We start from the raw sequence: 14,185 nt of genomic DNA, 5'->3' as shown, positions 1-14,185 counted from the left end.
AGTTGGGTCTGTTTTTTCAAGAAGAGAAACCACGAGTTAATGCTAACTCTTAAACACGGATTTCTAAGGACCCTGTAGAGTAGGGGGAATAATTATTGGCCTTTGCAAAATGGAAGGTCAAGCAATCAAGTTACGTTTGCTTCAGTAGTTTGTTTTCTTCGGGTTCATTACACAGGGTGCCCCTGCACTGTAATGGAATTTAAAGTTGTAGCCACTGAGCACGGTCAGTGGTGGATGTTTCAGAGAGGAGAGATTGATGGGCATCTCTGCTTGGATGCTGAGCAGTCGTCTTATCAGCTTGACATTGTGCAAAGGCAGTCGGAATTTAGTGGCTTACTTATTAGCTTCAAAAGTACAGGTCATTAAACCAACACGTTGATTGAATTAAGAACTATCCAGAGGGCAGAGAAGGGTGGGAATGTTGAAGTCTAAGAGGACACTTGGGTAGTGCAAAAATATAGCAGGTTTGAGCTCAACTGTTCAATCTCGTCAGGTACAGAGAGAACAGAGCTTGGCAGAACAGTGCATGTGCAACAGAATTCAGGAAATGTGGGTTTTCTGCAGCAGCTAAAAACCCACAGACTTCCAGGCCAATGCAACCAACATTTTCATACATTCATTCAATCCTATGTACCGAGTGCTAACTGTGCAGCGTACTATTCTAAGTGCTGGGGAAAGTACCATACAACGGTAAGCAGGCACATTCCCTGCCCACAACAAGCTTACAGTCTGGAGGGAATAATTATGGTGTTTAAGCGCTACATGCCTGTTCTAAGTGCTGGGGTAGATACAAGATAATCGGGTTGGAAACCGTCCCTGTCTCACAGAGTGCTCACAGTCTTAATCCCCATTTTGTAGAAGACGTAATTGAGGCATAGAGAAGTGAAGTGATTTGCCCAAGGTCACACAGCAGGTAGGTGGCAGAGCTGGGATGAGAACCCAGGTCCTTCTAACTCCCAGCCCCAGGCTCTTTCCATTAGGCCACACTGCTTCTGGAGAAGTTTTTCCCTGAGCGTCTTTTGGCTGCAACCTTCCAGAAAGTGCAGGAGTTTTCATATGGTATTTATTTTTGAAGATGCAAATTAATCAGGTTGCACACAGTCCCAAATAGGGCTCACAGTCAAAGTAGGAGGGAGAATGGGCACAGCGTGGCTCAGCGGAAAGAGCACGGGCTTTGGAGTCAGAGGTCCTGGGTTCAAATCCCGGCTCGGCCATTTGTCAGCTGTGTGACTTTGGGCAAGTCACTTAACTTCTCGGTGCCTCAGTTACCTCATCTGTAAAATGGGGATGAAGACTGTGAGCCCCACGTGGGACAACCTGATTCCCCTGTGTCTACCCCAGCGCTTAGAACAGTGCTCGGCACATAGTAAGCGCTTAACAAATACCAACATTATTATTATTAAATCCCTATTTCGCAGATGAGGAAACTCAGGCACAGAGTAATTAAGTGACTTGTCCAAGATCACATAGCCGGCATTTGGCAGAGCCAGGATTAGGACCCAGGTCCTCTGACCAAGGCCAAGGCTCCTTTCATTATGCCATGCCGATCTTCGGAGCTATGTGCTCCCTGGCTCTACCCCATGTTCAAACTAGGTGTCATGGTGCACCCAAGACACTCAAGGGAGGGGAGAGGTTGACTGACTGATTCTCCGACTAACTCAGATGTGACTCCCCAAAGGGTACTCTTAGTATGGTGATCAAATGGAATATGGAACCCCAAATTCAAAGATGTGTATTTTTCCTCTCTATTTGTCAGGCACATGGAGAGTGGCCGTTTGTCCAGTTTTAGACTAGACAGTCTTTGTTTTCAGGTGATCCGTCTCCTGCCTGTTCCTGATACAGGATCGATCTTTGTATGCCTGCTGATTTTATTTTAAGACCCCAGTCTCCTGCTTCCAAATCCATGGCTCAAAAAATGGTGCCCAGAGTCACGGGGACTGAGGGGGAAATCCTTATGACTCTAGGGATTAGAGCTACCTTCAGTGTTTCACAGTGTTTTATAAGCTTCCTAGGTTCTCTGGGTTCCAAACAATTAATTGACTTGCCTACTGTGAGTAAAATACTATAGCAAGCACTTGGGAGTTCCAAGTCATGATCCATACCCTCAAGGAGTTTGCAGTCTAGCAGGGAAGACAAACACTTAAATAAATGATCGATAGGGAGGTATCACTGAGTATATGAAATGTGTCCACAAGTGCTTGTGGAAATTTAAGGGCTTAGGTGGTTCGCCACTGAGGGGATAAAAAGTAGGCAGATTAGAGATTCACTGGGGAAGACTTCCTGGAAGAGGTGTGATCTCACGAGGGCTCTGAACGCGTTCCGTGTGAGACATCGTGTTATGTTGGGTAACCTGCGTCATGCATGGAATGAAACAGTCGGCTGTTACTGTCAGTAGGTAGGGGGTGCCTGGGTAGAATCAGTGGCCAACTTAGACATGCAACAAAATCAATTCCTCAAAGCCCGGAGGTGATTTGGGTGAACACCAACAAGGCTACGCATAAGGCTTCCTCTATTAAAGAATTGGCCAATAATGCAGCCCATGTAAACCAATCTGTCCAATATACATCTACTCAGTGCAGCTCTCTACAATGAAAAAGCAGCTGGACCTGCCCATGTAAATCAGGAATTCCTGTAAAAGCCTCAAGGCCCAGACTGGGGCCTGTCTCTTCACCAGGAGCAACATAAGGCACCAGTTTTAAAATCATTATGGGAGGCCAAGAACCCTTTCCCAAAAATATTATTATAGCTTCAACCAGAGACCTGAGTCCCTCGGAGTAACCTCCTCGAATGACGGCTGCAGCCGGAGTAGTGAGTGGTATTACTGATCACTTAACAATTGCAGTACACTGTACTGAGCCCTCTGGAAAGGGCAGCAGAAGCACGCTTGGAGCCCAAAAGGAATTTGCAGTTTCATGTAAAGGAGAGATATAAAATATTGACTAGCGGTGCATTCAGAATAGACTGCTCAAATTGGATGTATAAATGCACAGGTGCTGACGATTGACATAAAAAATATCACATCAGTGTTAGGCTCATGTCAGCAAGAAATGAGGCTGTTTTTGTTAGGGATCGATAGAAATTTTATACAGTCAAAAAATGACTGGTAAATTAGTTGGGTAGCATAAGGTTCTGGGACCTTATAGGAATAAGTTATTAAGAAAAATGCTGGCTATCTTTCAATGGCTTCAGTAGGCTTTAAAATACTTTTATGGTTCATTACGTTTACAATGTATCGATGAAAGCAGTGGGACAGCGCTTTCAGAAAGATACATATCTAGTTTTTAGCTGGAGTTATTCAGAAAGATATAAACAGAAAAATCAAATATAAGCCCATTGGGGAACTGTGGCTGGTTGACAAGGAGGGAGAAGACCGGATAACAAAGTTTCAAGCAAATCTTTGGCTTGGAGGGAGCGGAGAAATGTCAGATGTTGGCTCTTTTCCTCCTGGATTGCTCAGCTCAGTTAGGCACCCGGGAGGTGAGGCGGTTCCAGAACAGCTGCTGCTGCTGCAAGGAGTGGGGGAGGTGAAGGGGACAATAGGGTCTGTCAGGAAAGGAAGTCTGTGTTTCTTGCTGCTGTGTGGTACTGACCTGAAATCGGCCCAGCCCAGCCCAACCCGGAGCCTCTGAGGGCCAAACACTAACAAAACACCCCTCCTTCCTGTGTGATTTTTTTTCAGGATTGTGCTTTGAAGGGTTTCCTTCCCATCTCTGGAGATTTATGCCCCCTTTGAAACCGCTCTTCACAAAAGCAGGAATTACTCATCTCCTAGTTAAGTGTTCTGAATGAATGAGCCATTCCATGAAAATAGGACTGAGAGCAAAATCCCCCCCCGGGACAAGGGGATTGGGAGGGGGCCTTGTTGGGGGAAGCCTTGTACCTTAGTCCTTCCTGGCTACTCTCTCTGAAGCCCTGGGGATTCTCAGGAGGCAGTGGCAATTTTCAATTGCAAACTAGTTTTTGTGATGCAAAGGAATTCTCGGAACAAGGGAATGGAAGCCAGGTCCCTCAATGAATTCGAACCGCCCTTTCCAAATGCTTTAACAAGTCAATTAGCCCCAGAGCAGTCTTTTCTGTGCTAGGAGGGCTAAAGGTCATCTCATCTGCTCATCTTGGTTGATGAATCTGTGGCGACTTTCAGTTAGACAAAAATAACAACTAGGCTTTACTGAATGGATTCAGTTAAATATTTTTATTGACCTTCACATCCAGCATCATTTTTTTTGTTAGAAGGGTCAACTGGAAGCTCATTGTTGTAAATTAAAATTTCAAGCTCTGAACAAAACAAAATGTGAAAAGTCACTTTGTATTCGATTTGTTTTGTTAGGCCTTAATTGTTCAGCAGAGCTCTAGTTAAAAGAGAGACAGGAGGAGCTAGTAGACTTAGACAAAAAATTAAGTGATTTGGAGAACACAAGAGGGAAAGGATAAAATTTTCAGATTGTATTAAAAAATTCATTCATTCAATCATATTTATTGAACGCTTACTGTGTGCAGAGCACCTTGCTAAGTGCTTGGAATGTACAATTCGGCAACAGATAGAGAAAATCCCTGCCCAACAACGGGCTCACAGTCTAAAATCAAGCTTTCAGGTTAGTTGATATGGGTTTACTCCAAGTCTCGTGTCTGTTTGTCCCTTTCTCACTTTTCTGTCCGGAGCTCATAATTAATGCACATGAATATTGACATTAATATTGACCCAGGATTCAGGAGCCTGGGGCTTTAGTCCTAGCTCCACCACTTGCCTGCAGTGTGACCTTGGGCAAGTCAATTAATCTCCCTGCTCTTGTTTTCTTATCTGCAAATGGGGATAAAATATCTGTTCCATCTCTTTCTTAGACTGGGAACCCCATGTGGGACTGGGATCCCAGCTGATCTGATTGTCCCATATGTACCCAAAGGCCAGCACAGTGCTTAGTGCTTAGTTCCTGCTTATCAAATAATGGTGATTATGTTATTTCCCCAAAGGTAGTCCAGTGATGTCTTATGTAATTTCATGCCCCAGTAGGTGAAACTGGGTCTATTCAGTTTCCTATATTGCACTGAAGAGATGCTGTGGGTGGGGGCAGAGAGGAACACCCTGGAAGGAGTCTGAATTTGCATTTTCACCGTGCAGTCTCTCAGCAGGAAGCGATTGTAACTTTTAGAGTATTTAGCTCAGTGTGCATGAAGACACTCAATTACTTGGTGATGATAGATTGTGAGAATTAGCTTCTGTGAAATGTTTCACCTTTATAAAGACACCTTAAAGCAATTTATCCAATATTACTAAAGGCTGTCATAAATGTAAAATGGGTGGCATCTATCTTGAATGCTGAATTAGATAACATACATAGCATTCACTATCCTTTCATCTCTGTAATCGTTCATTTGGTTAATGAGGGAAACAAGTTCGGCCACTTTTTCTGTGAGACCACAGAAAGAACAAACCATTTTTCTTTACTGGAGCATGTGTAACCTATGGTGATAACCTGTCATTTGATATCTGTTCATGTGAAGACTTCAACAAAGATAATTGATTTTTTGGGAAAGTCGTGTGCATATTAAGTATGTGACCATGTGGAGAAATTCAAATCTTTTAACCTGGTTTTTCTCCAATACTCAATGGGCTAGATTCTCGATCTGTCTTGTCCTTGGGTGGTATCTAGGAGTCAAATGATGGATGACTATGTCCCAGCAGCTCTCTGCTTGCCTTCCAGGCTAGAGATGGGAGGCATATATCTGCCCAGGGCAGAGTTGACATTTCCCACTCTCGAGCAAATACATGCTTACCTTTACTTTGGGCCCCAGCTTTCTCATATGAAAAATGAACTCGATGATTTTGTTTGACTGTCAAAGACACTAAGGCCTAGAATCAAAGTTGACAGCCCAAAAGTCACCTAATCCACAAACAGAGTCAGGATTAGAATTCCTGAACTGATTTCCTGTTCTCTGACCTCCTACCCTATTCGTGCCTACCCTTTAATTACACCGAGTTCATAGTGCTCAAAAGTCACCGCAAAAGACACTTTTTACCTAAGTGTGTCTATCCCCTCTGGCACCTCTTATGGAAAATGGTGTGTTTCATTATTTGCTTTAGTCACCCCCTAGTTAGACAAGTCTTTTAAACCATGATTTTAGTCCCAGAGTTTCAGAATGCAGATTATCAGCACAGATCAAGGTACACTTTCCATTTGGATTAAAAGCACTTAGACCCAAAACGATCACTGTGGTCTTCAAAAGTGCTTACTATGTGGGAAGCACTGTGCTAAATGCTGGGAATAAATGGAAGGTAATCAAATCAAACATAGTCCCTGTCCCATCTGGGAGTTATAATCCTGGAAGAACAGTTTTCTTATTCCCACTTTACAAATGAGGAAATTGCCCCAGGTCACACAGAAGGCCAAGCGGTAGAGAAGCAGCATGGCTCAGTGGAAAGAGCATGGGCTTTGGAGTCAGAGGTCATGGGTTCGAATCTCCGCTCTGCCACTTGTCAGCTGTGTGACTGTGGGCAAGTCACTTAACTTCTTGGTGCCTCAGTTACCTCATCTGTACAATGGGGATTAACTGTGAGCCTCACGTGGGACAACCTGATTACCCTGTATCCACCCCAGCGCTTAGAACAGTGCTCTGCACATAGTAAGCACTTAACAAATACCAACATTATTATTATTAAAGCCTGGACTAGGTAACCCAGGTTGCCTGACTTCCAGATCTAGGCTTTTTTCCCCAGGCCATGCTGCCTAGTGTTTTAAAAGAGAACAAATCAAGCAGTGTTAAACCTGAATTAAGAAGAAAACTAAGGGATGATGAAGCATAGGGTATTTAAATATCTGGGGTTAAACTTTAGTGTTGCTCGCAAGAAATAGGAACCACCATTTGTATGAACCACTTGAATAATGATCCATAAGGAATTTCCTGGGCACTGGAACTGATGCAGAACCCTTGGGAAACTTGGTGAACAGGTAGTTACTGAAACGCAAAATTTTTGACACAATTGGAGCTCTCTTTTGTCACCCATCTCCGTCAGTATGTACTCTTTAACACCTGGGCTGGAAATCTTGGATTATGCCACAGCCGTTCTGTTTAGGCTAATATCTGTGTATCCATGGAAATGACTATTCTCCCTTCTTCCAGCAATATGAAAACTGGAGGCCAAACCAGCCGGACAGCTTCTTTTCTGCTGGAGAAGATTGCGTGGTCATAATTTGGCATGAAAATGGTCAGTGGAATGATGTGCCTTGCAATTATCACCTCACGTACACCTGCAAGAAAGGAACAGGTGAGGACAAGCATTGTCATGTGGGTTTTAAATTACATATGAGTGGATTATTACTATTAAATAGTAACGTTGATAAATGCAGCGGAAATAAACCATTTCTTGGTGTTAAGCTGTTCAGGTTGTCTGCTCTTCAATTACGAGTTCTGGAATAGTAGCAGTAAGAATAGCAGCCACAGCAGTGATATTTGTTGAGTTTCTGCATTGTGCGAAGCACTGTGCCAAGCACTGGGAGTGAGTACCAAATAACTGATTTCAGATGCAACTCCTGTCCTACAAACAGCTCCCAATCTTGACTGAGGGTGTCAGACATTTAGAAAAGAGAAATGTATTACAGAAAGGTCATAGGCAAAAGGAGCATTTAGGAAGCGAGAATCAAAAGCAAGAGGAATAGAAAGCTAGGTGAATCACGGTGCAGCTATTGGAGGGGCCAGTCCTACAGGCGCAGTCCTCAGAGTGGGTGTATTTCTCTTATAAAAGTGGATATTTTACTCTGAGACTCAACCCCAAATTCCAAGAACTGTTTTGCTATCGGTGCCCCGTGTATTTTATGCTCTCTTAAGAACAGTGCTCATAGTAAGCGCTCAATTAGTACTATTGATTGAATGAATGAATGAACGAATGAACAGTGAAATCCCCTGACTGAAGGGTCTGTTGGGAAATGACCCCTTTGTGTTTTTGGTCTCATTGTATAGTTGCCTGTGGCCAGCCCCCTGTCGTAGAAAACGCCAAGACCTTTGGAAAGATGAAACCCCGCTATGAAATCAACTCTCTCATTAGATACCACTGCAAAGACGGTTTTATTCAGCGCCACCTTCCAACTATCCGGTGCCTAGGAAATGGAAGATGGGCTCTTCCCAAAATTACCTGCCTGAACCGTAAGTGGTCATTTAGAAAGAATGGACAACCATGCTCTAACAACCATTAGACACCCACAATATCACAGCTACAGTATCAGAAGTGTAAGGTACGGAGCAAGTAATATTGTTGTGTTTTCTTTCTTTTTTTTCTCCCTCCCATCTAGCATCTGCAAACCAAAGGACTTATTCTAAGAAACACTTTAAAAATTCCTCATCAGCCAAGGATAATTCAATAAATTCACCGAAACACTATCATCCCTGGATCAGCAGGTGGCAGGACTCAAGGCGCTGATTGACCCTAAAATGGCGATCATGGGTTTGCAAAATTTCAGCCAAAGTCCTAACTTACTGTGCCTTTCCTAACACTTCTAGAAGTATTATCGGATTGTTTTGAAACTTGGGACTGCCATCCGGTAACTTTGGACTACAGCGCTCACGACACATTTCAAATAAGAATATGGGCGTTCAACAGGAAAGATTAAAACAGGCAAACACAAAAGGGCAGAAAAGCATGAGAACCATTTCCAGCCTATGCAATTTTTTCATTTCCTATATGCCGCCAGTGGGAACCATTTTGTAGTTTTCACCAGCCTACTGTACTATTTAAACAGTTCAATTATAGCACCAATGAAAATGTAAATAAGATGATTTAATGTTGTTTTAAATCCTGTATATAAAATGAAGTCACAAGAAGTTCAGTCATATTTAATGATGATTATATGGCTTCAAAGGTCTTTAATCATTGATCCAGCTGCTTTTATGTAGTTTGTTTAGACTGGAAATGGTTTCAATTACTTTGTAAATGGCAACAGAACTGAAAATGGTTCTTACCGGACAACAGCTAAACCCGCAATCTTTTAGGACTTTGTTTCAATTTCTGCCTTGGGTACAGCTTTCTTCCATGAGAAGCTTAAGCTACCGTAGCCCTTGAAGTGGGATCATGACTGAGCTAAGGACTGCAATGTGGGAATTTCCTTCTCTTCATTGCAACTTCATCACGCACCAGAAAGGACCACGTGGAGGACTTGTGGATGACTAAGGGGTCGTTAGGGGGTCAAAGTGTTACTACGTTAATGCGCTCAACCAGGTCTGCTTTCTAATGGCTTTCACACTAACAAGTGTATGCTAGAGGTCTCTGCATCTTCAAATGAAACCTAGAGGTTTCTTAGGTAAACACACACACTCACATACAGAAAACGATTTTGTATATATATTCATTTTTTAATCTTTTTATAAAGTTTTGAATGTTTATGTATGAATGCTACAGCGGTGAAGCATACATAAATAAATGAAGTAAGCCATACCGATTTAATTTATTGGATGTTATTTTACCCATGACCAGAAAATTGACATAAATAACGTGATAGTTACTTTTCAGTGTTAGCCCTAGCGGTTGGCTCGTCCTTTTCGCGACAGTGTAATGTAGGTGCTTTGTCCTCGATGAATTGATGTGGTGATTAGAGTTGCATTATGGGTTTCCCAGAGATGTGTGGAACATTGTTTAGCTTACAGAAGACGGCATCCTCACAGTCCAAGCAAGAAGAGAGTGCTCAGAAATAGAATAGGCATTTTTTCGTGTTAGATGGAGTGTGTGTAAGACTTTCTCTCCTTCCCTTCCTGTTCAGTTCTTCTCCTTTTATGGGACTGGGTACAGTAAACTGCTGAAGAAGATTTAGAAACAACACCTGCTGAATTTAAAGTGAAAAAAGAAAACCCTACTGTGATGGAATTAGGGCCTGCCTTGAGTCAAAACAAGACCAAGACTGTAAGGGAACCAGGGAACTAAAGTAAGAAATTAAATCCTCCCCCTCCCCCGCAGCGGGTGATATAGAATCGGTCTCTCCGTAAAGTAAACCTGCTATGGCTTATCAATAAGTATATCGCTACAACAGCAATCATTGCCTTTGAGAAAATTCCATCCACTGCTGCATCAAGGCCGTGTCTTCACAGAGAAAGTGTGGGGTTTTTTTTAACCAAGAAAATTCCTTCTGGGATCCAGAACAGCTGGGGTAACCCTAACACCAGGGGCCAACTCACGTCCGGCAAGGACTGTGCCGTGTAGGTCTGATCGAAGTTCGCAGACTCACAGATCGTGGCCCCTGCTCTATCCTGGCACCTCTGACCCCAGCATCTCCGTCCGCTTGACCAATCTCATGGCTGGGATTTCCATTCCGTCTCCTTCCCTAGGGCCGGTCCCCCCAAACTCATCTGGGCAGGCTGGGGGCAGAGTGAGAGAGAGGTGCCAAGTAGAGTTAGCTATCCCCGAAGAAGAGCGACTTCCAGTCAGATAGGTTCTGGGAATAACCAGGAGGAAAACACAGGGCTGGGACTCCCACTAAGTTGCCCTGTCGACCTGACCTTGCAGTCCAGATGTGTTGTTATGGAAAAACGTACTAATAGCAAATCCCCCTATCGTTAGCTGGCTAACGAGTCAGGAACTATTAGCATTGTGAAGCAGGTGGTTGGTTCCTAGAACTCCTTCTCCCTGCTTTTGGGTTTCCCCCTTGCAAGTTGCCCAATTTGGTGTGGAGAGCAATACAGCACTGTGTTGACCAGACTAGCATGTTTTTTTTTTCCTCTTCCATTACAATGCACATAATACTTTCCTGTATTTATATTATAACTTGTATAGTGTATAATGTGAATGTGTTTTTTGTGAATGAAAATCTAAAAACTTTGTAACTTTTATATCTGCTTTTGTTTCACCAAAGAGACCTAAGAATCTTGTTTTGCTACACTGTGACTTGTCTTGTTATTTCATGGCTTCAAATCCACACCCGCTCACCACATCTCTTCATCCAATGACAATAGAATCATTCTGGGCATGCAGCCTCTGAGAAACGAGACCCATGATAAAGCTATTCGGCAGGTGGTAGAGGATTTGGTTTTTTTCGTGTTGTGGTCGTGAAGAACATTCGTTCAAGATGTCTGGCTTAAAAATAGCATGACTCTAATTCACTATGCGCTGTGCACCTGAGGGTCTCTTCTAAAACTGAATCCTAAACTGACCTCCATATTTATTGATCAGTCACATTTATTAGGCTTCTACTATGTGCAGAGCACTGTATTAAGCACTCGGGAAAGGGCAATAGTTATAAGACACAATCCCTACACTCAAGGAGTTTACAGTCTAGTGGGAGAGACACATGGAAAATGATTGCAGATAGGATGAAGGGAATGGAATTTTTTATGGTATTTGTTGAACATTTACTGTGTGTCAAAGCACTTGTCTAAGCACTGGGGTAGATACAAGCTTATTAGGTGGACACAGTCCCTGTCCCAAATGGGGCTCACAATCTTAACCCCATTGAACAGATGAAGTAACTGAGACCCAGAGATATTAAGTGACTTGCCCAAAATCATACAGCAGACAAGTGGCAGATCCAGAATTAGAACCCAAGTCTTTCTGACTCCCAGGCCTGTGCTCTATCCAGTAGGTCCATGCTGCTCCTAAAGTTTGGATATATAAATGAATAAGAGAATAAATAGTAAAGCATGAAGGTCAAAATGTTTAGTCATGTTATGGGTGATTGGCGGTGCCAAGGGCTGAGATGAATGCTAGGAGAATGTGAACTGGGGAGAAGAAAATTGAATGTAGGAAGGCCTCCTGGAGGAGGTGGGGTCGCAGAAGAGCTTATAAAATGGGGAGAACTGTGGTCTGAATGTAAGCAGAGAGGGAGCTCCAGGCAGGAGGACAGGTGTGATCAAGTGCATAGGGACGGGAGAGTCTTGAAAGAGGCACAGTGAGAGCTTATAGCAGTGGTGGAGGTCAAAGTGGAAACCTGCAGCCACAGAGAGCAGCAGAGGTAGATAACGTAAAGTCTTTGTGGGTAGGGATCGTGTTTAACAACGCATATTGTACTTTCCCAAGTGCTCAGTACACTTTCATTCATTCAGTAGTATTTATTGAGCACTTACTATGTGCAGAGCACTATACTAAGCACTTGGAATGTACAAATCGGTAACAGATAGAGACAGTCCCTGCGCTTTGATGGGCTTATGGTCTAATCTGGGGAGACAGACAGACAAGAACAATGGCAATAAATACACTTCCCTGCCTGCAGTAAGCATTTAATAAACATCATTGGTTGATTGGATCTTTTATAGTCATGCTCATTTCTGTGCCTCCAAAGTCTCCAAAAGATGCTTTTGTCCTATCTACAGTGGATAGAGCACAGGCCTGGAAGTCAGAAGGTCATGGGTTCTGATCCCAGATCTGTCTCTTGGCTGCTGTGTGACCTTGGGCAAATCACTTCACTTCTCTAGGACTCAGACGCCTCAGCTGTAAAATGGGGATTGAGACTGGAAGCCACATGTGGAACGGGGACTGTGTCCAATCTGATTTGCTTGTCTCCACCCCAGCACTTATAAAGTGCCTGGCACATAATAAGAGCTTAACAAATATCTCCATTATTATTATTATTATTGTAAGGATATGATATAATTCCCAACCACAGTTTCTGTTTTAGTTTTGAGTAGAGGTGATGTCAGGCCTGTCTGACCCCGGCCATTTGTGATGGAAGCTTGGGCCTAGTACAGCCGGCCTCCAGCCCAGGACCGAAGATGTGAGCACAATGCCTGACAGGACAGGATTCAGCTGCTTTAGTGAGTGACCTCGTGGTAGTCAAGTCCCCTTACATAAGCTATGCCGGTCCCAAGCAGAATTGACCACTGGACTTGGAGAATAACAGCCTTGAGAAGGACAGGTTAGGCTGTGCTCCCTCATCGATCAATAGTATTGAGCTCTTAGTCTGGGCAGAGCACTGTATCAAGCGCTTGAGGGAGTAGAGTACAACAGAGTTGGTAGACCTGTCCTATCCTCATTTTTTTATTGATTGTATTTATTGAGTGCTTACTATGTGCAGAACATAAGCACTCGGGAGAGTACAATACAACAGAATTAGCAGAAATGTTCCCTGCCCATAGCAAACGCTCCATCCCCAGGGGATGATGATCCCTTACACAAGCTCAGTCATCACATCGATTAGCTCTGCTAACTGATGGCTGAGCACTTTTGAGCTCAGTCTTGACAGCCAATTTGAGCTTTTATTGAGGTTCGACAGCGGAAATCTAACCGATCTCCACAGAGTGAGAGAGTGAGTGTGCTCAGAGGATGGACCAGGAAGATCCAGGGAACAAGGGGGTTAACATAGGGAACCTTCGATTTGCCTTCCGCCGAGCAATTTTTACATTCATCTGTTGCATTCAAAGTTAGTTTCAAAGTTAGTTCTCCTGTTTCTCGTGGTGGTGTTGTCTTGGGATCTGGGAGTAGAGGAATTTAGTTAGCAGAAGGGGAAATGGGTTTTACCTGCATTAAAAACGCTGTCTCCAAGAGTCATGAGACATCACGAGTTGCCTGTCCTTTGGCTTTTAACTGGCCCTCCTAGTTGAGAGAGCGGTCATTTTTATCTTTAAGAAGAAATACTCATCTAAAGATCATCTCTGCTTAGGTACTGTCTGTCTAGTTTGCAGGGTGGAGGGAAGAGAATCAAAATTTACTGAAAGGAAGCCCATTTTTCTATTTTAACAACCAAACCAAACCAAAATGAATCTTTTTTAAGGACCTTAAATGAGCCATTTGGATAATCATCCCATGATTACTCATCTTTGTGTATCTTGGGCTGCCGCCGGACTGGGAAGAGCAAGAGCCTTATAATAGCGTGAGACTGGTTATCGTTGAGGTGTTTCCAGCATAAGCAGAGCCAAAAACATGACCAAACTGGCAGGGGAGCCCTTGTTCCCAGGAGAATCCAAATGTGAGAGTCTTATAGCCTGGCTCTCCATCCGTTTGTGATTCAAAGATTCCAAATTCATTCACAGCACTCCTACGTTACTGGGAAACAAGCTCAAACTGTTTACACAGAGCCAGAAGACCAAATTGTTATCCTAGGTTTTTGCCAAGGCCACAGACAGGTATCAAACTGGGGAGATATATTGGCAGACATTTTCTATTCCCATTCAAGGATTTGGCTTCTGGGTCTCGGGCACTGACTTCTAGTTCATCAAGTACAAGTTTGAGTCACTTGGCAGTTAGGGAAAAGATACTATAGCTTGAGCTGCAAGCAGC

General features: G+C 43.4%; 1 protein-coding gene across 4 annotated transcripts in view; it reads left to right on the top strand.

The window, feature by feature from the left end:
- The window catches only part of VCAN (versican), a 123,794-nt gene extending 112,933 nt beyond the window's left edge, over positions 1-10,861 (top strand). For all 4 annotated transcript variants that reach the window (XM_029058875.2, XM_007656077.3, XM_007656158.3 and 1 more), the window contains 3 exons: positions 7,117-7,261; positions 7,954-8,136; positions 8,283-10,861. In XM_029058875.2, coding sequence (XP_028914708.1) covers positions 7,117-7,261; positions 7,954-8,136; positions 8,283-8,410 — 456 coding nt within the window. In that variant the 3' untranslated portion in view covers positions 8,411-10,861. The remainder of the gene's footprint in view (positions 1-7,116; positions 7,262-7,953; positions 8,137-8,282) is intronic.
- The last annotated feature ends 3,324 nt before the right edge of the window (positions 10,862-14,185 follow it).

The sequence above is a fragment of the Ornithorhynchus anatinus genome, chromosome 1 (assembly GCF_004115215.2).
Source record: "Ornithorhynchus anatinus isolate Pmale09 chromosome 1, mOrnAna1.pri.v4, whole genome shotgun sequence".
Classification (NCBI taxonomy): domain Eukaryota; kingdom Metazoa; phylum Chordata; class Mammalia; order Monotremata; family Ornithorhynchidae; genus Ornithorhynchus; species Ornithorhynchus anatinus.
This window is presented reverse-complemented; position numbering and strand designations above follow the sequence as displayed.